The following is a 26,087-nucleotide window of genomic DNA, read 5'->3' on the forward strand; positions in this document are numbered from 1 at the left end:
AGCATGTTTTTCTTTCTGTGTTTGGACCTCACTAGAAGAATGGATTCTTCTAGTACCATCCATTTGCCGGTGAGTTTCAAGCTGTCACTTTTTTTCCCACTGAACCACTGAGTAGTACTCCATTGTTTGAATTTACCATATTTTTTATCCATTCTTTGGTTGAGAGGCATCTAGGTTGCTTCCAGATTCTGGCTATTAAAATATTGCTGCTATAAATATAGTTGGATAGATAGATGTTCTTGTGGTATGGATGTGCATACTTTGGGTATATGCCTATAAGTGGAATTGCTGCATATTAAAGCAGACTAAATCCCATTTTACTAAGAAACTGCCATACTGATTTCCAAAGTGGCTATCTATGTTTGCATTTCCAACAGCAATGGAGGAACATTCCCTTTCTCCACATCCTCTCCAGCATAAACTGTCATTGGTGTTTTTTAATTTAGACATCCTGACAGATGTAAGATGGTATCTCAGAGTTGTTTTGATTTGCATTTCCCTGATGGCTAAGGATGTTGAGCAATTTCATAAATGTCTTTCAGGCTTTTGAGGTCCTCTATTGAGAATTCTCTATTTATATCTATATTCTATATTTTAATTGTTTTATTAATGGGGAGCATCCCATGGTGGACAGTGCCATCACTGGGCTGGTAGTCCTGGGTTCTATAAGAAAGCAGGCTGAGAACTCTAAGGGAAACAAGCCAGTTAGCCGGACCCCTCTATGGCCTCTGTATCAGCTCCTGTACCCAATATCCTGCCCTGTTTGAGTTCCTGTCCTGACTTCCTTCAGCATGAACAACAATATGAAAGTGTAAGCCAAATAAACCCTTTCCTCTTCAGTTTGTCTTTTGTGGTCTTGGTGTTTGGTCACAGCATTTGAAATCCTATCTAGGAAACTGAGTAAGCCTAGATAGAAAAAAAAAAAAATCAAGGTAGACCTTGATTTCAATGTTGTTGTTCTCAATCAATCAATCAATAAATGAAAATAAATAAAAAATAACCCAGTTTGATTTGGAGAAATGACTTAATCTAGGACTGAACTAGAAACATCTGGATCTCTATTATCAGAATATAAAAATGTATTATAAAAATTAGCTCATTCATATAATATAAATATGTCAAAGAGACAACAAAAAGATTATTCAGTGGCCAGTACATTTATAAATTGTGTTAACAATAAAATATTTGATTATAGTTAATAAGTGGATTCAAGTATCCATACATATATAAAAATAAATAACTTAATAAATGATAACATTGTAAAAATGGATAAATTTTATCATACTGAGAATTCCAATAATTAATTGGGTGGTCTATCGTTATAGCTGTGGTTCAAACACTCCAACTTAAATATGACCTACATAATGTCTTCTCCATAAAAGGTACAATGTAGAAATCTGATAGAAAGGTAACAAAACCATTGGTGAACAAATCCATTAAAGGCTATGTCAACCGATGGATAATGTTAAACTAGTAATGATATTATTCCGATTATATTTTAACTTAGTAGACTTTAAGAGAATACCCCCTTAAAATGTACACCCCAAATTTTAATTAATCCTATTTGAAGGATAGTATACAAAAGTCCCTATCAGTGTGTCTCCTAAGGTGTAACTATTAAAACAAAGAACATTGAAAAGTTGAACTAAAATATAATATATAAACTCTAGAAATGACAGAGACAACTCATTGCCTGGTCAAGTCACCTGAAGTTCTTCTGTAATCTTCCATCTTCAGCCCATAGGCCATAGTGTGTCTGGCAGACTCCTCAGCAAAGCAGGAAACTTTAAACTGTCCACCCGTATTGGCAATTCATCAGTTAATTTTTTCTGTGTCCTGCAGACTGTCTGGCAGACTCTTCCATGAAGCCTAAACTCTATAGCAATGTCCATCTTGAATCAGCAATCACTTTGTTGTGCGCCCTGCATGTCCAGTTTATACATCATAAAGTCAAACAGTCCAGACAAGAGTAGTATCTTGTCCAATCTTGCCATATTGAATGCAAACTCTAGTTTATGTATTATCTTTATGTGGTCTTTGATGGAGTTGAAGACAGATAGTTATGGTTATAGTTTTCCTTAGTTAAGATTAAATATAAGTTACATATAAGACTTTAGACTCACAAAAATAGGATAGATGATAGAATATTTTCTTTAAATCTTACTAAATGTTAATGGACTAAATATTGTTAACTGTGATTCTTATTTGATAACTGTTGTATGATTTATTTTGCTATGCTAAAGTTAAAACCCTTGTTTTCATTTAGACAGAAAAGAGGAGATTATTGGAGTTGTCATTCTTTAAATATGAATAAAGCACTATTGGCCAATAGGAAAGCAAGATAGGTGGAACTAGGAAACAAGGAGGATTCTAGTAGATGTAGTGGGAGGAGTTTCAATATGGAGGTTGGAGAGAAAAGAATGCAGGCACCTCTCTCTGATAAGATAGGAACACATGAAAATACTTAGATTAATAGAAATGGGTTAATATTTAAGACAGAGCCAGCCGATAAGAAACTAGTAACTGTCCTACAGCTTTATATCTAACAAAACACAAAATAAAACAAAACAAAAAACAAAAAAACAAAACAAAACAAAACAGAAGACAAACAAAAAACAAACTAAAAAAAGAATAAAAATTTGAGCTAAGAAGGACTTGAAAAATATGAATGGTGGTAATGAATAGGGTTTTGTATAAAAATCTGATTTGTAGTTTAGCTAGTGGTCTCTCAAGTTCAACTTGGTGATAGTAGATGAACTATTTGCATACCTTGTTTAGAAAAAGAAGAGTAACTGTGGTAGTTTATAGAAGCCTTTCCTTTTTTTTTTCTATAAATATGAAACTATTCTGAGTCAAAAAGCTCATTTAATTTTCTTAAAATAAAAATATTTCACAAACAACAATAGTCTACACTGAGGGCTCAATGTTTGACATCTTATCTGACACATGTAGGTCAGATCCCACATAGACCCATGATATACATTTTGAAATATTTCTTCACACATCTAAAGGTTACACCTTTGGGTATTTAGAACTCTTTTTCATCTTCACAGCCCCACTACTTTAGTTTTCCCTTATCTTATACAGAAATATTAATAGGCTATCATTAGACATCATTCAACAACATTTTTACAAGGTTTGCTGAATTCTAAAGTTGAGGCCCTAGGCTGTATTTATTTTTATTTATTTTTATGTTGTGCTTCTGAATTATTTACCTGCATATATACATGGGAACCTCATGTGTTTTTGTGTATGTGGTATCAAGGCTGGCAATTCTGCACTGAACAACCAATAAGATAGATGGGGTGTCATCCCCGGGAAAGGGTAATGCTCCTACTTCCAGCAGTTAATAATTTCTTATAGCTCTTTATCTAGGAATGGGACAACATAAAATTTTTCTCAATCCACAGTAACATTGCCACTGATATTACCATTGGTTCAGGCTTGGTTATGCAGCTATTTCTAGAAGAGGTTCTTTCATTATAGACTCTGTTATTTTGGCTTTTGCAATCTTTCTGCCTATCTTCCAGGCTGTTTTCTGAGCCACAGCTACAAGAACTGTGATATACAAGTTGGGAGTTGAGCACTTCAGGGTCTGTTCCTTTCAGCTTTATTCTCAGTTGTAGATTTCTGAGGTCTCTGTATGGTGTAATGCATGGTTTATTTGCAGTTTGACTGGTTGTGGTTTTCTGTAGTAGTCTCCTTTATTGCAAAGAAAAGTTTCATTGATAAAGGCTGGAAAGTACATGATCTGTGGGTATGACGACAAATGTTTTGAATGTTGTTAGAGATTATGATGATTTATTAAAGTACTTATTAGAGGTTCTCTTCCAACACTCATGGCTTTAGTAGCACCAAATAGTTAGATGGGTTTCCAGTACCATGCAAGATCTCACTTGTGTTGAGCAAGCCTTAAGTTAAGCTATTCGTTACTGCCAAGGTTTGTGTGCCACTTCTGAACCCTAATGCTTTTTCCCCCATGCTTGTCATCAATGTGAATTATAGGCATCATATCTGTATTGGATTCTTTGTTGCCTCCCTTCTTTGGAATCTTGCAAGATATCTTCTAATACCATGAAACCCCGTTCTCAGGCAGGAGGCGTTGCTGTCATTTGCAGCTCAAGGACCTCTGGGCCCTGTTTCAGAAGTACATACCTACAGCAAAAAAAAAAAAAAAAAAAAAAAAAAAAAAACAAAAAAAAATAACCATACAGAGACTTATTTTTAATTATTAATGATTGACAAACAGGTTAGGATTGTTACTAACTAGCTCTTGCTACTTGAATTATCACACTTCTATTATTTTATGTGCTGTTACTTGGCTTATAGCTTGTTACCTCATTTTTTTTACATGTTCTGCTCCCTCTGCATCTGGCTGGTGACTCCACCTCTCTTCTTCCAAGTATCCACCTAGTCTGGCTCTCTCACCTTACTTCTTCTTGCCTAGCTGGGCCAGTTGGCTCTTTATTTAACCAATAAGAGTACCACATCTTCACATGTTCATCTTGTCAGTGTCATAACAGACAGCCCTGACCAATAACTCAAAAGAAAATATGTAGTATTTGGCATTGAGATTTTGCTTAGGTGGTCATTGGCTTTTGGAGGGTGCATAGTCAGCCCAAACGAGAAAAAAATATTACACACACACACACACACACACACACACACACACACACACACATATATATATATATATACTGAAATACATGTGTTATAAATTTTTTTTAGATAGTTAATACCATGATGCATTATGGCATTTTCAGACATCCTTATTGTTATTTTAGCTTCCTCTTTCCATCTGCATTTCTCCACTCCCTCCTCTAAAGATACCTCCATTTCAAATTTCCCTGCTAACCCCCTCTTTACTGCCCCACAAATATTCTATTCTAGTAACGGTACTCTTTTCCATACCTGGTTTCTGCATTTAGTTACTCCAGTATATGTCCTCACATCTGAAAAATTGGATCTAGGAGCCTCCAATGAGAGAAAAATTGAGGCACTGTGATGTCTAATTCTATACTTTTACCTGCATATTTCAGGATTTCAGTTTTCATTAAAGCTGAATAGTTTTCCATAGTCTAGATCTACACATTTTCAGAATTTATTCATCCATTTTCCCTGGATACATCTACAAAATACTTCTAAACCTAAGGTTCAGGGAACATTGCAGAAGATAGGGCTGAAAGACTGTAAGAACCAGAAAATAAGTGTGCGAGTGTTGTAGGGAAATAAGAAGCTATACCTATAAAGTCTCACCAAAAAATCTGCCTAAACATAATCTGAACACACAGTAATAGATGTGCTAAATGCTAAAGTGGACAGAAACTCCCTGGAGATTTAACCACAGACAAAGAGCAATAGAAACAAAGTAATACTAATTGTGTGTGTGTGTGTGTGTGTGTGTGTGTGTGTGTGTGTGTGTGTGTGTGTTGTGGGGTATCTTTTCTGGTAAGAGCGGACCAGTTGATTATCCAATACCAAATGGTCACTCAAGCATGCAAACAATTTGCATAATAACATACATATAACATAAGATTGAACAGTTTCTGTTTTCAAATATATAAGTATGCATATAAATATATAAGCACTTTAAATTTTTAAAAGGCATGAATTGGAAAGAAAGAAAAGAAGGGTATACTGGAGTGTTTGAAGGAATAAATGGAAAGGGAGAAACATAATTATAATATATCCACAAAAGTAGAGAGTGGGGGGGAAGAGAGAGGCATCCTTGACAATGTTTATTCAGTACACCTAGCTATGGGCATAATGAGAAGATTTAAATACACAAAGTAATTATTCTAGTCTAGAAATGTGGCTCTAGTAGATTTTTCCTCAATAAGATATGGGTCTTAAAGAACCCTGGGAAGCTGGCTGTGTTTCCAGTATCAAGTTTGATTTCCATCCAATTAAATAGGTCTTAAATCCAATCAGACAGTGTTTTGTTGCTACCAATGTGTGTCAGTTATTGCACCTTTAGGCATAGCTTGCCAAGCTCGCAATTTGTGTGTTTCATAGGTGATACAGCAAGATAGGAATGTTTATTGTTCTCCTCCCTTGGCAGCCTGTACTATGTGTTCTGGAATTTAAAGTGTTAGATCGTAATGGAAGACTTTTACAGATCCAGGCCACATTCTTTGAAATCTAGGAGGGTCATGGTTAATTGGATGGATGCAAATACATAACAAAATATTCCATCTTTGCTCTTAGTATTTGGGCTGTTATTTATTTCCTAACTTCACCTTAAGGTAGTTTATTACTTTATAAGTATACCAAATAAGTTTTCAATAATATTACAGACCTTTAAATGATATTACACTAATATAAGCATTTAAGAAAAAGTCAACAGTGAATGCAACAAATGCATTTAGTATTCATTTATTTCCCAATTTAGTCAGTTACTATATATTAATTTTCCATATAGTAAGCAGATAAAGAATACACTAAATAAACCAAATTAATTTCTACCTTATGGAGTTCTCATGGTTATTAAAATCATTGAAAAGATACTTGGGAATTGTATCAACTTATCAACTTATTTAATGGAAACTGATATCTAACAAATGTGTCAATTCCAAGTAAGATTTGTGCTAAAGTAAATGAGGAATTTTAAACTTTAATTTATGCCTTCATTTCTTTCTAATGTGCAATGCAACAAATATACAGTGGATATGTGAAAATAAGATAATACCCAAGAGAAATATGTAAGAAATATGTAAGAAAAAAATCATTTCTTAATCATCTGTTACTATTTCAATGTGCATCTACCTTTCTACACTCTAGTGGTTTAGAGTGCATGGTTTACTCTTGTATGCTTCCCAGTCCTCTCAACCCTTTGTAGAAATAGCTGCATATAAATACTGTATGTAATTTTTCCATCCCTCAAACTCGTAGTAAATTTGAACTTATTTAAGAATGTTACTTAAAACTGTCAGTCACAGTTTCTATAGAAGGAAGCCAATAGAAAATAGTTTTGTATTATAGCTACATTATGGTTATGAAAGATTCCATCCAATTATTTAAATCTGGCATGTATAAGAAAGTTGGACAAGTACTACAGAGATGAATCAGAGTTGAGGAGCACCCTCTGCTCTTCCAGATGAGATAAGTTGGGTTCCCAGCACTCATACCAGGAAGTTTACAACTCCATTGATTCTGGAGTCTGTAAGTAAATTCCTGTGGTCTTGGCAACACACACAGACATACGCACACACAGAAACACACACACACACACACACACACAACACACACACACGCACACACAAATAAATCTTATTAAAGGAAAATAATAGAGAGAAAGCAAAACAAAGGTGAGACCAGAAATCTTTTATACCTGAATGTCACTTGCTCTGACATTCAAAGAATAAAATGCAAATATTAATGTACCAAGCCCATTACTCCATTACTGCTATATAAAACAGAAATAGTTTATACACAGCTTTCTTAAGTGTATTGATATCTATTATATAAACAACTATTAAATTACATTATATATATATTAATTTAATTATGTTATGCATGTATTTATGAAGTATAAGTTAAATATTAAGGCAAAGTTAAGACATTCTTTTTGAAAACCATTCAATATTGAATTTTTGTCATTGGTGAAAAATAAAAAAAATACAAAGTAAGACGTATCATCTGCTATCATTCACTGTGTACTTATTCACTGGCCTTTTTTCTGATTACTCACACTGTTCCAGATGCATGTGGTCCAACACTGTACAAGCACACATTATTTCTGTATTTTCAAATTCATGTCATAGATTAACCAGAGGAGTAAAAACTGTGCTATGCCAGGAGAAAAGTGTAATACTTATCATGATAATAGAACACAGAAGGAGCACAAGGGCTGATGATGGAAGATTAGAGAATTGTTGAGAGATGGTAACTATCAGAGCTATAACATTTTAAGTCCTTTGGGAAACCTCAGGAAGGAAGTATGTTCATGAATGTCTTAGCAATGTATGTGTGTAGGGAGTGGTCTCTGTGTGTGTATGTTAGTGAGTATATATATTAGTGTTTGAGTGTGTAAATGTGTGTAGAGCCTCTGTAAATGGGGAGGTCTGTGGGTTTGTATTTCTGAATGTGTGTGTATACGTCTGAGTGTGTGTAAGGGTCTGTATATGAGTGTGTGATTAGGATGGTCCATGTATTTATGTGTGTGTGAGTGTGTGTGCCAGTGTGTGTGAGTGAGGGGTCTGTATATGTGTGTTCATGAATGTATAGATAGTGTGTGTGTGTGTGTGCAATATGATCTCCAGTATCTGATTTTCAAAGTGCATCCTGTGTTATTGCAATTTCAAACAATTGCCAAAAATTGGACATTTAAATTTAAAAGTTGCTTTGGACAACCAAGAAACCAAATAAAAATATATAATAGATCATTTGTTATGTCATATACACAATTCTATTTAACATACATGCACACTTGTAGTTGTTTTTAAATATGTACACATATATACACATTTAACTTATGCTCAGGCCTGTGTCCCTGATTATACTCAATTCCTTATAGCTAACATCATTCATATTAAGAACCACTATGCACTACCCTGTCTCTCCATCCATTTATATTTTCACACATACAGATGCCTTTTCATATAAATGTGCATATTCATCCACTTTCAGTCTGTGTACTGAAAATATTTAAGGGACAAATTGCATATATGCTGACCATAACCATATATTGACTTTATTTCTGTGATTTCCTAAATCACTGCCATCTAACAAATATTAGTATAACATTTAAATTATGTTAGGGATAGTCACTCACCCTTCATTTTGTTGTTGTTGCTTTGGTTTTTCAAGATAGGGCTTTTCTGATGCAATGGAAGCTGTCCTGGAACTTGCTCTATATACCAGGCTGGTCTTCAACTAACAAAGAGCTGCCTGTCTCTGCCTCCCAAGTGCTGGGATTTAATGTGTGCTCTCCACTGCCTGGCCCTGGCTGTTATATTTAAGATAAAATATATGTGTGGAATTTTTGATTACTGTTTAGTGAGGATTTATTCTGTGACATGCCTCATTAGGTGGTTTAGTTGTGTGCAAACTGATATAATACACAGAATAGCTATGACCACACTGTGTAATATAGTCTTATGCAATCCATATCAACTTCTTTTTCTTCATCTTCAGAGAATGTGAAAAATATCTCAGTCCACAATAAATACAGATTATAGCTAAAATTCTATATATCTTATAGACTCAATAAATATAATAAAGGGCAATACCATTTGCAAACATGACTATGTAGCAAATAACACACATTACAATAAGAGGATCAAGGATAGGGAATTTATACATTTTGGAAACATTACATATGAATGGGTACTAAATTTCATTAAGTGCCTTTCACAAAAATATATGTATGGTCAATAAGAATCCATATTCGATAAAAGGATAAATTAAATTTTTTTTGCCTACATTTGAGGAAGACATAAGACCCTAGGTAGTTACATGGTTCTCAGGGTGTGTAGCTAATTGTATATAGCTTAAATACTAATAATATTTAACAACTTTCATATATAGCTTAAATACTAATAATATTTAACAACTTTCATAGAGAACATAAATGTTTCCAGAATAAATGATAATGTAATAACAGTTATATCATAATAAGGCACCTGTTACACAAAGTAAGTTGTAATTTCTTTATTAACCATATTGTTATCTATTTGTGTTATTTTACAGCTCCTTCACCAGTCACCAATGTGAAAAGAGGAAAGATTGGAAAGAACAGTATCTCTTTATCTTGGCAAGAGCCAGATCGGCCCAACGGAATTATCCTGGAATATGAAATCAAGTACTTTGAAAAGGTAGGACTAAGAAAATAAAACTCTCTTTCTCTTATTCCTTTTTTTCTTTCCACTTTAAAAACTTCAGTTCTAGATTTGGTTAGAGGAGGTTGTACTCTCATGTGTAAATCAATAAAAGTCTATTTTTCAGCTGTGCTTGTGGAGCCAGGTTCCTTCACTGAGCCTTCTTTTACATTCTGTGGTGGCTGCATACAGATAAGGATATATGGTCAGCTTTACTGATTTCTCATTAGAAGATTAATTTGTAGACTAGGAAAAACATGTGTTGGTTAAAAAACACCTTGTGCTTCAGTCATGAAGAACTGATTTTGTATTCCCAGAATCCATATAAATATCAAATGGGTGTGATGGCCATCCTGCAATTTCTGTTTCAGAGACAGAAAGGAGGTCTCCAGAAAAAGAAAAAAAAAACTGGCATGTGACACTAATAATTTTGTTGGGCTCTGTGTTGACTGAGGGACAACCACCTTAAAAAGATGGATGGAATATCAGGATGTTTCTCCACATCAAACTCTGGTCTATGGTCATGGATGTGCATATACAAACACACCTGTGCAATTCATACAGTGTGTATACATGCTCAGCATGTGTGCATGCACACAATGAAAATGTAAATAAAAGACAAATCATAAAGATTTCGAAGAGTACATTGAAAATTCAGCCTGTTGATTTTCAATTGTGAGTGCAATACTACAAAAGAAAAACTATGTGTACTCATGACTGGCAATTATAACAATAAAATTCTGTGAAAGTAATGGAAACCACACAGACACATGCACAAACACACACATCCGTAATAAGTGTATAAATATCTGTATTTGAAATTTGAGGCAAAAATAATGGAAATACATTCTTTACATTCTCTGTTTCCATGAATTGTTAGGTTTCCCTGAATAACTTATGTCTTAAGTTTGTACCTGTAAATTATATATATATATATATATATATATATGTATGTATACATATATATATATATGACTAATTTTTTTTTATCTAAAAGAGGTAAATGTCTCTTTCTTTTTTGACTCTATAAACAACTAAGCTATTAGGAATAGAATCAAATTTTTGGACTCAGAGTGAGTTTATAATTTCTATTGTTATGCTGACATACATGGATGAAATGCTGGAGTCATCGTCTATCATTCTATCTGCCCATCTTTGAAAATGTGATTTAGTGTAGTTTTGACCTTCATAGCATATCTTTAAAATAATCTGTGTTCCATGAATACTTTAAGAAATTAGATGGATGCTGACCATTCAGTTCCAATAGGTGGAACTGAGATTTTTGACTCAAATGTGCTGGCTCTCTGCTAGTTGAAACAGAAAAGTACAAGAGCATAGCACATACAAGTGAATCCCAGAGGAGTGCAACAAGTGAGCTACACTCAATAGATGCTCATAAATTCACAGAGGCATCATTTTAGGTCTAAGGAAGAAAAAAGTAGGATGGAAAGGCACAAAACCTTCATGTGTGATTCCTAAGAGCCTTCTCAGCACAGACATTGGAAAAAAGAGGGTGGGTATTTTCATCACCATGTGAAATGATTAGAGTAGATAATAAACATACCTTAAAAATCTAAGATTCCTTATACATATGATATAAAGGAGACCAAGGAAATATGGTCAATGAACATTTTCATAGTTTGTCAGGATTTAAAAATGCCTCCTTTTGGTTATTAACTATGTGCATCTTGGTTAAGGACACCACATTAATGAAGGAATATGAAGTAGTGAGATCTGTCTGTATCTTATGTGTAGGCTCTTAATGCCTGCAGTCATGATCCTTTTGATCTTCTCAATAGATTATCATTCTGTCCATTGGGTCACACTGAACATAAATGGTGATACTGCCCAGTGGTAGTTGTGCATGTGCCTTTTATACAAGCACTTGGGAGGCAGAGTAAGGTGGATCTCTGTGAGTTCAAGGTCAACCTGGTCTGTAGAGTGAGTTCCAGAACAACCAAGGCTGTTACACAGAGAAACTGTGTCTTTAATAACAAAACAAAACAAAAATGTAGTAATACTATTTTTAGGGTTTTTAAAATTTAAATTAGAAACAATGTTATTTTATATATCAATCCCAGTTCCCTCTCCCTCCCATTCTCCTATGCTCCCCCACAAACCCCCATCCCAATATCTTCTGCTCCATAGAAAGAGTGAGGCCTTCCATGGGGAATAATCAAAGTCTGTCACATCATTTGGGGCAGGGCCTAGACCTTTCCACATGTAGCTAGGCTGAGAGAGTATCCGTCTATGTTGAGTGGGCTCCCAATGTCCACTCCTATTCTAAGGATAAATGCTTTTTCACTGCCAGAGGCCCCACAGACTGCCCAGGCCTCCTAATTTCACCCATGTTTAGGGGGCCTGGTTTCTCCTATGCTGGTTTACTAACTGTGAGTTCCCTCTTGTTCATGTCAGCTATTTCGTGGGTTTCTCCAGCCTGATCTTGACCCCTTTGCTCATCACTCCTCCCTTTCTGCGACTGGATTCCAGGAATACACTCAGTGTTTAGGTGTGGGTGTCTGTTTCTGCCTCCATTAGCTACTGGATGAAAGATCTAGGACACTTTTTTCCCTTTTAGCTGGGTTTTGATGTTGTTATATAATTTGTTGGCTTATCATAGATTGTAATCAAATTTATTACATGTCAATTTCATTCATGAGTCATTATAATTTCTTCTTACTATTCTCCTCTCCCACTGTCCTTCCTGGTCCCTTGTTATCCACATCAAAAATGTACTTTAGAATGCATCAAAATGCTCTAGAAAGTACTTTTGAGATGGAATTATTTAGCAGTATGTTTGACAGAATTTCTTGTCAACAAAACTGATATTAATGTGGTGGGATGTGGTGTCCTCACCAATTCTGAAACTGCACTTGACTCCAGATATCTACAATATAAATACATTCTATGTTTAGTAGTTTGTAAATTAAGATTACCTTCGCTATTTGCTTTTGTAACATTTACTACATGGAAACACAAACAAACTTTAGCTATAAACATTTTATATTTCCAATCATTATTGTGATTAAAATGGATTTTAGCATGTTAAAAAGTTTGTACTAGAAACAATTAACACATTTGCACCAAAACTCTATAATTGATGATATGTCATTAACTTAGCTGAAATACAGTTTCTCAGCACTAGCTGATTAGTGCTCCTTGATTAGTAACTATGACCTTGTCTATCAGTTTCCAGTTTACACACATGATTCAGTATGAACAAGGATGTCTGTCTCTTTCATTCTTTAAGCTGCTGCTTCTGTAAGAGCACAGATATTAAATTTGTCTTTGGAAGTGTTAGTTTCTGTTGCTATTTTTGGTAAACACTATCCATGTTCTGAAACGGGGAATACTTTTTTCTTCAAAGGAGAAATTCTTTTTTTCAGTTATCTGCATTTCAACATGATTTTTTCCTTTAATAGTTTGCATAAAATGAAACCTTAATATGTGTTATTATCTTTATAACTGAGAGTAAGGAAAACAATGTGATGCTGGGGAAGTCTTAGCTGGAAAAGTACTTGTGAACATGTCTGATAACCTGCTTCTGATAACCAAAGCCCATGTAAAAATTCCAGATGTGATGTATAGTTCATTCCATTTGTTCTTGTTACCTCACTGGCAATAGGCCTTAAGTGTGTATGGTCTTATTTTTCCTTCTCCTGGAGCATATCTGGTACTTACTGTACTTGTACATAGTTATTTATCAAGCCTAAAACTTTTCTTTAGACTAAAAGGGGAATTGTAGTGAGATATCCACCCTGCCCACTATTGTACTGATCATGCCCAATGGTGCGTGGGGACAGGCATGGGCATGAGCAGTGGAGTCTAGAGTTGGGTCCTCTCTCTTGCTTCTGGGTTGGAGACAGAGAAGATCTGAGGACATCCTTTTGTAAGTGAATTCTCCCCAATAAACCTCAATCAGCCTTTATTGTCCCAGAATCTTATTACCAGCTTTAGTGATGATGCATTCTCATAATTCCACTGCTCTGAAGGTTGACCAGGGTGGACTATTGGGGCTTCCTGGTCAGCAGTCTTGCTTAATTGATTTTGAATTTGAAGTCAGTGAGAGATTGCCTACATGGAGGTGGATGGCATTTCTGAGGAAGCCACTAAATGATTGCCCTCTGGTCAACAAAATCATGTGTACAAGTGCAGATGTTAACCTGTGTATACATTTACATACCTTGGCATGCACAGGTGCACACACACACACACACACACACACACACACACACACACTTTAAAAAGAAAATGACTTAATTTTGGAAATATAGTTTCTAAACAGTAAGGGTAAAATACCCTAACAATAATTTGTCTTTGTACACATTTTAAAGTAAAAATTCACAAAGTTATAGATTCCATTTTTTTAATTTTATTAATTCCCTGAACATTTATCAATATTCTCATGGATGCATAAAATTATCCTAATACTTCCAGACAGAAAAGGATACTGAGCCTTTATATCATGTTAAGGTGGGGATTTTGGTAGATTTCCAGAGCTCATTTGGAACCTTCAGAGTGACACCATTCTTTTATTGGATGGCTTTTGGCCAGCCACAGGTGGCCCAGCCTTCCAGGACATGCACACTTGCCAGCTGGCACATCTACCCACCATTGCCCTGCTCTAATAGAGGTCATTGGACACTTTTGCTCTGGCCTGGTGATGGGCCTCTTGCCATCTCTTAATTAAAGGCAGAAGAAAAGGGGAAGCTGCCCCTTGACAGGCTGTTTGCCAGCTGGCTCCTTTAGCTGGGCCCTCTCCTCACTACATGTGAGCAGTGTTCATTGAGCAGCTGGGGAATGTAGCTCATTTGCTCAGCTGGGGCACCAAGGCAGTGAACACCCCTGCTCCGATCTACTCTTTGGCAGCTAGTTTGCAGACAAGTTTATACATAGCATTTGTGATAAGATGAAAATGAGCATATTACAGCGATTTAAAAAGTAGAATGGAAATATATTTTGTAGAATCCTGAGATTATTCAATTATATATTAATAGGTTTTAATCACATATATACAGTCTTTGCTAAATTATTTTTAAACCTATAGTATGGAGCTAATTCATCAAGAGAGAAAGCAATCAGACATAGATAGAGAAAAACTAAGATATGTTAACAATGGTGTCTTTTTTGAAATTGATGCTGTGTCACACATTATTTCAAATACCATTTCAGTTTTCTTGTAATTACTTTAAAATTATTTTTTGCAAAATAAAAATTCAATATAATTACAGAATACATTCATTCTACATTGTTATTCTTCATTAGTTTCAACCATACAATTTTTGAGTAATCAAATTTACCTATTTAATGTGCTGTGATTTCCCTCTCAATTGTAATGATAGACTTTGATTCCCATTTTTAATTAAAACAATCTGAGGTCTGGAGTTCTATAATACATGTTAGCCATATGTTTGGAATTCATTGTTAGAATTCCTGTGGTCTGAAAAACAGCCATCCTATTTTATATTAAAAACTTCATTGTTTTATAAGAAAAGAAACTCAACATTACAGCAAATAGATTATAATATAGAAGTAGTTTTACTAGCTTTCTCTTCACTAAGTTAAATCGCTTTTGAAAAGATGAAAATAATATTAGCAAACAGATATTTAATCATTTTCTACTGAAGGTTATTACTACAATCATAGCCATCCTGCAAAGTTTATTACTGAGAACTGATGGTATTTAAGCTCAATATTGAGAAAACAGTGAATAATATAATCAGGTTTATTTAGTAATAAACTAGAGTATTCTCTTAACTCTCAGTAACTACAATATATCATAAAAGTTATTTATAATATTTAGGAACAGCACAAGGAATGACTGTACTACTCTTCTCTTAGCATGAACACAATAGATAGGGGATGATGAAGATGGGATTATGAATAAAGAAACTGGTATTTAAGGTTCATCTTCTGGCATTTAATTACATACTTGAACTCCCTTGTTAAAAGACTAATAAAATTCTCTCAATATTTTATGGATTAATCACATAATCTGTGCATTAATAACTGAAGATCAACAGTAGTCCAGAATGAATGAGAAAACCTAGTTCTATTGGAAATGAAACAGACCATCCTAATTTAGAGATGAATTTGGACATACCTAGGTCCATGATGACTTACTGAAATATATAAATGAGGGCGGATTAGCTGCTTTCGAGGCAGTGAACTTTCAGCTTTATGTTTTAGATAGTATTGGTTGGAAAAGAAAGTGGTTTTCACCTTGATATGTAGCATTAAGAAGAGTTGAGCATCCATTAGATTGTGTGTTAATCCAGGAAGTGTCTTCCTGTTACAAGTTTTATTCTTACCCCATTCTGATGGGGTCTTACACCCAGGCAACAGGTCTTACACACAAGTACAAATGGAAGTAAAATGAATCTACTGCAAGACAACACATAGCCTGTTGTCAGAGTGTCATGGTGAATGCTGCCCTTTATCCTCAGACAGAGAGGCCATGGGGTTGGTAGAGACTTTAGTTATTAGCTCTCTGACAGGAGATTTTCTTTGTTTAGCTTCCAATGTCTTTTCTGCTTCTGTTCTAATCACTAAGTTACTAATCTCTTCTACAGCTGGACCTTTTTTAAAAATGAAAAGAAAAATAATTGCAAGAAAAATAATTTTTTCAATTTTCTTTACTGCTTCCTGTTTAGATTAAATCAGTCAAAATTAAAATTTATTGGTAGTACTTATTTCCTCTCACCTACTTTAAATATAATTAAAAATCATATTTAAGGAAGATTTAAATTTTATGTATAATCAGAATACTCAGGAGATAATTTTCGCATTCTGGAGGGCTAACAAATATGTTAGGGATATTACAAGAAGGCAGTCCTAGAGAAACAAGCACATAGACCTAGCAGAAATGCAGTTTCCCAAGTAATGCTCTCCAGGGATGTTATTAAAGATTTATTTCATGTGTGTGTGGGCATGCGAGAGAGATAGAGACAGGCAGACACACACACACACACACACACAGAGAGAGAGAGAGAGAGAGAGAGAGAGAGAGAGAGAGAGAGAGAGAGAGAGAGAGAGAGGATATATATGTATTAGATGCCATGGGACTTGAGGAGCCTACAGATATAAAAGGCCATTGGACCCCTTGAAACCAGAGCTACAGGTGGTTGTGAGTCATCCTTCGGTAGTTAGGAACTAAACCAGTAAATGCTCTTAACATGTGAACCATTTCTCTAATCCCACCTTATAATATTATTAAATGTTATAAAATTTTTATTGTCCAAGACATGTATGATAAATGAGTAAACACAATGCCACCAAAGTGGTTAAGTTCTGGAAACACTTGCTAAGTAAAATTCTTCACATATAGCAGAGGGATCTTTGGTTTTGTTTTCAGCATATGTGTAATAGAAACTCTTTGATATTTGGTCCAGTTTATGAGTTTTCTGTTTTGCTGTCAGTCATTCATGTGTTGATGACAGATTTTTTTTTTCCCTTTGTTACTCATGCAATCCAAGGACCAAGAGAGCAGCTACACAATTATCAAGTCTAAGGAGACCACTATTACCGCGGAGGGCCTGAAGCCTGCGTCTGTGTATGTCTTCCAAATTCGAGCACGTACAGCAGCAGGCTATGGTGTCTTCAGTCGAAGATTTGAGTTTGAAACCACACCAGTGTGTAAGTCATTTTAATTACTGTCAACCCCTGTCTCTGTAATGGTTACCAGAAGAGAGTCTGTGGATCAATAGGCTCCCGGGGCTCTCTGTCAGCTTTTTTCGCTCTCTCGCTCCAGTTCTGACCCCTTCAGGTAGGAGGCCTCTGCCATTCTATAATGGTAGGTCTGCAGGTTAACACTGCCTGTCTTGCTTTCCCTCTTTGGTCCAGCGGGAGCTGCTCCATCAAGCATCTTAAGAAATGTTTAAACCATGCTTTTAAAGACTTCACTCCCCCAGGTGCAATGCTTTATTGAATTATTGCCATTTACTTTTTACTTGTTTTATTGAGCTATGCTACTTTAGTCTTTCTAAGAAAATTCTACAGGGAGCGTTCTTTAGCATTGAATTTGACAAGAAAATGGTGCTTTTGAGGGTCCAATCTGATTTTCTAAAGTAAAAATTAAATTTGTGTCAGAATCTTGGAATGGAGAATCTGGAAATGGTCTGAAATGCTCTTTCGTGCTTTCTGGTTTAATTTCATAAAACATAACCTTAGGCTTCAACAAATGATTTTAGATCATTTGTTCTAAAGCAAACAGGTTAAAGGAAAATTAGAAGACAAAAAATGCTTTGTTTATGCACAAGGGAGCAGGTGCTATTAGTGCTTTGTTAAGGAAGTAAAACGCATGCTGATTGTGGTGTGTGTGTGTGTGTGTGTGTGTGTGTGTGTGTGTTTGTGTATGTGTGTGTCTGGCTATGTGTTTCTGTTCATGCAAGAGCACATGTGTGCATGAGTATGTGGGTGTGTGTGTGTCTGTCTGTCTCTGTGTATGTGTGCATTTGAACATGCATGTGTGTGTGTGTGCATGTGTGTGTCCATAATTTGCAATGGAAAAGAAAACACACAAAGAGTAACAAAATGAGAGTTACTTATTGGATTATTATTATAGTTATTAGAATAATTATTAAAACACAATTCAGTAAACTCATACAACATGGCCCTTTAGAAACTCATATTGTTTCTGTTTAAAGCCTTTCTAATTGATTTACATAAATTATTTTTATTAAGTGATGAGCAGATCCCCTAGTGCTATCCCACTTGATATTATAAAGAAGAGAAGTCATCGGTAGATAATAGTTTTTCTTTCCTATACAAAGAAAATTGCATAACTTGAGTTTAATTAAAAGTATAGAAATTGGAATCAAATGCTTAACTATCTGATAAACTTTTAAAGAAATTTAATAGTGTGTCTTTATGAAGTCAAAAAAGTACATACAATATGGAAAATGAATTAATTATTAAATCTCATATTTAATCTTAAAATTGATCTGTTATAAAAGATATGTTATGGAACCTGCCTATTGTAATTGTTTTCATTGTTTGTCTATTATATTAGTATTGAACACTGCAGTATATTATATTAGTATTGAACACTGTAGTAGCATACAAACACTAGGAACAAAGTATATAAAAACATATACATAATGCTATATGATCAGTATAGGCTTCAATGATTTGTAGCTACAGAGGTTAAAAATCTCATTTCATATTAAATTATACTATGATTATGATGGTGACATATTTAACCACTGGGTTTTCTTTAGACATTTAATATTTCATGTTTTATTTTTATTAAACATTAGTTCTTAGGTATTACAAATTCATCAATCAGAGTACTGAGAAAATTAACATGCAGGTCATCTTTTCTTTATTCATTATTGGCTCTGATCCATGTCTCTTGTTAGCTATATCTAGAAAACATTTTTATTTGCATCTATGTGTATATATTTACAAGTACTTTTCCATATTGTCTATTATGTGTTATCTTTTGTAGATGGAAGTTCCTCTCCCACCGAGTCCCACAGCTGTTTAGTCCCAAATAAACACACAGAGGCTTAAATTAATTATAAACTCTTTGGCAGATGACACAAGCTTCTTATTGACTAGCTCTTTCTTAATTATTAACCCATTTCTATAAATCTGTGTATTTCTATGTACTCTTGGCTTACCAGAAAATACATGGGCATCACCTCAAGACTCACTCTCAATGTTTCTTTTCCTAAAATGCTCCTAGTCTTTTAGCCCTGCCTATACTTCATGCCTGGCTACATCCTGCCTGTCCATGGGCAGAAAATGTTCTGTTCATCAACCAATAAGAAAAACATATTCACAGCATAGAAAGACATTTCCCCATCATCTTTTGAGCTTCATGTAAATCCTTTTTGGATAAAGTTCCAAAAGAATGTATAAGAAAGCAATGTACATAACTTCTCCAGGGACAGCATTTTACATAAAGAAAGTATAACAATCAGAATATTTGTTTGTTAATGTTGTTGTAAAGTTCTTGGCCATTGGCTATGATTTTAACGGCTAGCTCGGTCTTATTAACTCATAATCACACACACAAACACACACACACACACACACACACACACACACACACACACACACATTTCTACATGGCTTTATCTTACAAAGAGCACCAAGAGTCACACATCTTCTCTTCCCAAGACCACATTACAACTCCTCCTCTCTCATTGCTCTCACAGAATCCTCCTTGTCTCCTCGTCCAGCCTATCTTGTCTCCCTATTGGCCAACAGTGCTTTATTCATTAACCAATAAGAGAAACATATTTTCAGAAGAACATTGCCCATCATCTCTTCTTTTCTGTCTAAATAAAAATAAAGGTGTTAACCTTAACATAGTAAAATTACTGTCTGCCTGCAGTTGCAGTTTGTCAGTCATTTTTCTTTTTGTCCTTCAGAATGTCTGCCAGACATAAAGCAGGGACACTTCAGGATTGTCCATCTTGTTTTGCAAATTCACCAGTCACTTTCCTGTGGGTCTTGCCCATCCAGTTTTAAAGTCCAGGCAAGAACTCCATAACATGTTTCTTCAAAGCCCATCTTCCTCTCTGAAGTATTATGTGTTACCAGGAACAGTTGTGTCTCATTGTTAAGAGAAGCCCTAAACCATTTTTAATGCCATATAGGTCTTTGAAAGGTTTAAAGAATATCTATCCATCTCAAATTCATCTCTGCATATCTAGCAAACCTAACTAACCTAACTATAAGTTTTGACTATTATAGGTGACTACAATCTCAGTTTAATTATATATTACATTTTTAAAGCACTGTATAAACACAACACCTAAACAAGAGGAGAAATATACATATAACAAAATTGACCTTAAATTTGTATCAATAAATAAAAATCCATACCAATGAAAAGCATTCATTTCCACATCATTTCTCCCTGTTTTTTTCTTAAGAAGGAGATTGACTGTGATTATTAACCATTTGTAATCAACCCCACTTAAATTAAAACATTTATTTATAGCAATATTTGGGAATGTGGATGTTGTTCTCTCCAAACTACTTCCTGCTGTTAGGGGGTGCTGCATTGGAGTTCCTAAGAAGACACAGAAATCCTGGCAGTAGTGGTCTGCAAGGCTGCCTTGTCCCAGCTGTTTTGAATGTTGGATCACCTGGGACACTACTTCAGGAGGTCTTGCTTGATCAAACCATATTACTCTAGAAGGAATCCACAGCTTTTCATTTTCTGTGGAAACAAAAAAAAAATCTCTTTTCCAAAGTAACACATCCTTATACTTAAATTTTTAAAGTCAAGGCATTTTTTAAGAATACAAATTGGATTAATTGAGCAGCATTGATAATCAAGTGTGTTTTAGCAGTTGTTCCTTCCTTAGCAATTGAGCTATTCAAAGACTATGTGTATTTCCCATCTCCACATGGCTTTTTTTTTATTACTCTATTTCTTTTACTTCTTTTTTTTTTTCTTTCGTTTTTTGAGACACTGATTCCCTGTATAACGTTGGATGCCCTGGAATTGACTCTGTACACCAGGCTGGCCTTAAAATCACAGAAATCTGCTTGCTCTGCCTCCTGAGTGCTGGCATTAAAGGCTTGTGCCACTACCCAGATACTCTAATTTTTTTTTTTTTTTGCTTTTTTCTTTTTTCTTTCGTTCTTTCTTTTTTCTTTTTCTTTACTTTTTTTCTTTTTCTTTTTTTTTTTCATTTTCCTGTTTCCTTTTTTCCTCCCAAGCCTATGTATATTTTTAAACACACTGTAAAACCTTTAGAGGTTTTTCTTCATGTGAATGTCTTTACTGTATCTCTCTACGTTTTCTCTAGCCACAAGTCTTTTATTTGCCAAACAGCTTTGCTAAAATTAAAGCCACTGCTGTTTTAGCTGTTGGCTTTCTGAGATGGCAGGGTTACGTTTACCACTGGCAGCTGCTTACAGCCTTGGTCTATGCTGCCATCCAACAGCATGGTGCCTGCTTGGAGATGTGGTCACTGCCACTGCCAGCTGTTGTACACACCATTCAATTGTTAGCATGGTCTCCTAAAAGAGCCTTGCAGTTTTTCTGATTATGCTGAGTCAGGAAGATTCCCTTAAAGGAGCTGCACAAGTATCTGCTTGTCTCTAGCAAAACAGAACCCACCCAAGGAAACGCTGCTACCAAGAACCATCATTGACTTTGCTGTTTTTTTTTTTTTTTTTTTTTTTTTTCTAAAATTCCTTTTAGGCTTTTGTCATTCTATGGGGAAATTCTTGCCACATCTTTGTGGTCGCAATATATATATATATATATATATATATATATATATATATATATATATATATAGTCTTACCTTACCAAGAATGCTAGACTCACATGTCCTTTCCTCCTGAGATCACATCGTAATTGTAACAGCCAGAATATTAACAATGATAAATTCAAAAAAATATTAATTTTATGTTTTTGAACTTCTTTATAAGGAGTTATTTATAATTTGTTCACTTCTTTGGGTTCATATATTTTCCAAGCTGATTCCCTAATGTAACATCATGAAGATCCCATTTGTTTCTCTTTCTGACTGTAATCACAGCCTTCAGCAGCAAATCTTCTCACATTATGATAATTGCAATCCCATTATTATTTTGTGTTAGTTACTTCTGTTGCTTTGATAAGATACCATGAAATTTATAGAACTCCAGAGAATAAAAGTCCATCATGACACAGAGGCATAGCAACAAAACATAATGGTAAGAGAAGGAAGCTGAAGGCACATCAAATGCCTATCAAGAAACTGAAATAAAATTGATGTGGTACAAGATTATAACTCTCAAACATATTCCCAATGACATGCGTCTTCAACCAAAGCTGAACTTCTTAAATCCCCACAAATAGCTCTACCAACTCTGGAACAAGTGTTTGATTATCTGAAATTATTGGGGGAACATTCTCATTCAACTCATAAAAATCTGTCCTCTGGTTGTAATCTTTTGCCAGGTCAAAAGTTTTTTTAAGTAATTATTGTTTTATATACTCCTAATTATTTTTATTTTTGTTATGGTTTTTGTGTTTTCCTGAGATTATATATCTAATGAGACGCACACAAACACAGATTTATTCTTTTTATTTTTCATTCATTTTTATTCAACCATTTTTACCACAAAAAAAATAGTGCTTTTCTTTTATTTTAAGATTTTCTTTTTATTATTACCATCATTTTGGGAGCATGGCAGCTGACAGTCGGACATTCAGGCAGTCAGGCATGGACTTTGGAGCATTAGTGGAGAGCTTACATACCTCTAACATAGCACAGCATATAATATACATTAGTCTTCCAAAAGTAATAAACAGGAGCTTAGTAAAAAAAAGGAGCTTGGGAAAAAAAAAAAAAAAAAAAAAAGGTTGCCCTGCAAAAAAACCCAATAGCCAGATGTCTGGTGTCAAAGAGCTAAGATAACTCTTTCCTTTCAGCTTTGCTGATTGCAACACACTTTTCTCTCTTGGGTTTTTTTTATTTTTTGTATGCATTTCTATGGGTGGACATTCCATGGTTCTGGCTCCTGCAATATTTTAGGGTCTCCAGTGTAATATAGGCTTCACTTCATAGCTTCATATAATGACCTCTCTGAGAATTCACACAGGGACTCCCTAGAAGCCCACCCGTTCTAGCACATGTCTGACCTTAGTGGCCTTAACACAGAGAAAGATTTCATGAAGTCTTTACAATATCCTTCAAGACTCTAAACAGAACTAGCACTACTTGAGTGGAGCTTCTTCTTCTTTGGATGGAACATGGCCTGATCCTTGAATTGAATTTGTATGACCTTAACAGATAATTCCCTTAGGCCAATTCCTCTAAAATCAGGAACATGACAAGGCTGCCCTCTCCATATCTCTTCAATATTGTACTAGAAATTCTAGCTATAGCTAAAAGACAACAAAAAGAGATCAAGGGGATCCAAATTGGAAAGGAAGAAGTCAAACTGTCTCTATTTGCAGATGATATGATAGTTTACATAAGTGACCCAATAAACTCTACCAGGGACCCCTACAGCTGATAAACAAATTCAGTAAACTAGCAGGATACAAGATAAACTCAAAAAAAAAAAAATCAGTAGCCCTACTCTTTTCAGACGACAAAGAGACAGAGAAAGAAATCAGAGAAACATTCACCCTTTACAATAGCCACAAGCAACATAAAGTATCTTGGAGTAACACTTACCAAACAAGTAAAAGACCTATATAATAAGAACTTTGTGGCTCTAAGGAAAGAAATTAAAGAAGATACCAGAAAATGGAAATATCTCCCATGCTCTTGGATAGGTAGGATAAACATAGTAAAAATGGCAATCTTGCCAAAAGCAATCTACAGATTCAATGCAATCCCCATTAAAATCCCACCACAATTTTTCACCGACCTTGAAAGGATAATAATCAACTTTATATGGAAAAACAAAAGACCCAGGATAGCCAAACAACCCTATATAAAAAAGAACTTCAGGAGGCATCACCATTCCTGACTTTAAGCTCTACTACAGAGCTATAGTTCTGAATACAGCCAGGTATTGGCATAAAAATATACAGGTAGACCAATGGAATCAAATTGAAAATCCTGATATTAACCCACACACCTATGAACACCTGCTTTTCGACAAAACAGCTAAAATTATACAATGGGGCAAGGACAGCATCTTTAACAAATGGTGCTGGCACAATTGGATGAGGGTGTGTAGAAGACTGCAGATAGACCCATGTCTGTCGCCATGTATAAAACTCAAGTCCAAATGGATCAAAGACCTCAACATCAATCCAGCCACATTGAACCTCTTAGAAGAGAAAGTAGGAGGTACCCTTGAACAAATTGGTATAGGAGACCGCTACTCCCTGAATATAACTCAGACACTGAGAGTAACAATTAATAAATGGGACCTCTTCAAATTTAGAAGCTTCTGTAAGACAAAGGACACTGTCAACAAGACCAAACGGTAGCCCACAGACTGAGAAAAGATTGTCAGTAATCCTGTATCTGACAAAGGGCTGATCTCCAAAATATACAAAGAACTCAAGAAACTAGCCAACAAAACACCAAACAACCCTATTAAAAATGGGGTACAGAACTGATGAAAGAATTCTCAATAGAGGAAATAAAAAATGCTGAAAGACACTTAAGAGAATGCTCCACATCCTTAGCTATCAGGGAAATGCAAATCAAAACAACTTTGACATACCATCTTACACCTGCCAGTATGGCTAAAATTAGAGACACCAATGATGACTCATGTTGGAAAGGATGTGGAGAAAGGGTATCGCGGTAAATATGGATCAGGATAAACAAATAGGCCGAATAGATGTTTATTCAGGGAGAAATAACTTACAACCTAGACAGATGAACACCAGGAAATTCAACCCAATCCTCTCCTGTCTGAGTCATGCCAGAAAAAAAAGCGCCTTTCCTGGCCCCCTCCAACCTCCTTCCACAGGTCACTTCCACCCATGGCTCCACTCCCCAATGGGCGTGGTCAGTGCCACAGAAGGACTATCTCACTACAAAAAGGGAATACTCCTCCACTGCTGGTGGGAGTGCAAACTCATACAGCCATTTTGGAGATCAGTATGGCGGTTCATCAGGAAAATTGGAATTAGTTTACCACAGGACCCAGCAATCACCCTCTTAGGCATATACCCAAATGATCCACATCCATGCAACAAAGACATCTGTTCAACTATGTTCACAGCAGCACTATTTGTAGTAGCAAGAACCTGGAAGCAACCTAGATGCCCCTCAGTTGAGGAATGGTTAATGAAGATGTGACACATCTACACAATGGAATACTACTCTGCAGAAAAAAAAAATAATGGTATCTTGAAATTCTCAGGCAAGTGGATGGCACTTGAAGAAACCATCCTGAATGGGGTAACCCAGTCACAAAAAGAGGAACACAATATGTACTCATTCATATATGGCTTTTATAAATAGAGCAAAGGATCACCAGCCTATAATTCACACCACCAGAGCAACTAGGATACAAGATGTGTTCTAAGAGATTCACATAAAGTCCCTCATTGAACCGGGAAGAGATAAATCCCCCCAGAGCACAGAGGAAATGGGGGGGGGGCAGTGAATGGAGAGAGAAGTAGGAGAAAATGAGGAGGAGGAAAGGAATACACATGTGACCAGGAAAATTGAGCCTGGTTCGGAATAGAAAACAGGAGAGAGAGAGAGAGAGAGAGAGAGAGAGAGAGAGAGAGAGAGAGAGAGAGAGGGAGAGAGAGAGCATAAAAGAGGGAGCCAATACTGGTTTGAAGATAAAATTGAACAGAAAGAAAGGTTTAGAGAGCTACAAGACTGC

At 35.4% G+C, this 26,087-nt stretch overlaps 1 protein-coding gene across 1 annotated transcript in view; it reads left to right on the forward strand.

Moving 5' to 3' along the window:
- Positions 1–26,087, forward strand: part of Epha5 (EPH receptor A5) — a 323,174-nt gene that overhangs the window by 215,751 nt on the left and 81,336 nt on the right. Inside the window, exons 6-7 of the mRNA XM_051198276.1 lie at positions 9,691–9,815; positions 17,294–17,453. Of these exons, the coding sequence (XP_051054233.1) occupies positions 9,691–9,815; positions 17,294–17,453 (285 nt within the window). The remainder of the gene's footprint in view (positions 1–9,690; positions 9,816–17,293; positions 17,454–26,087) is intronic.

Source organism: Phodopus roborovskii, unplaced genomic scaffold, assembly GCF_943737965.1.
Source record: "Phodopus roborovskii unplaced genomic scaffold, PHOROB, whole genome shotgun sequence".
Taxonomy (NCBI): Eukaryota; Metazoa; Chordata; class Mammalia; order Rodentia; family Cricetidae; genus Phodopus; species Phodopus roborovskii.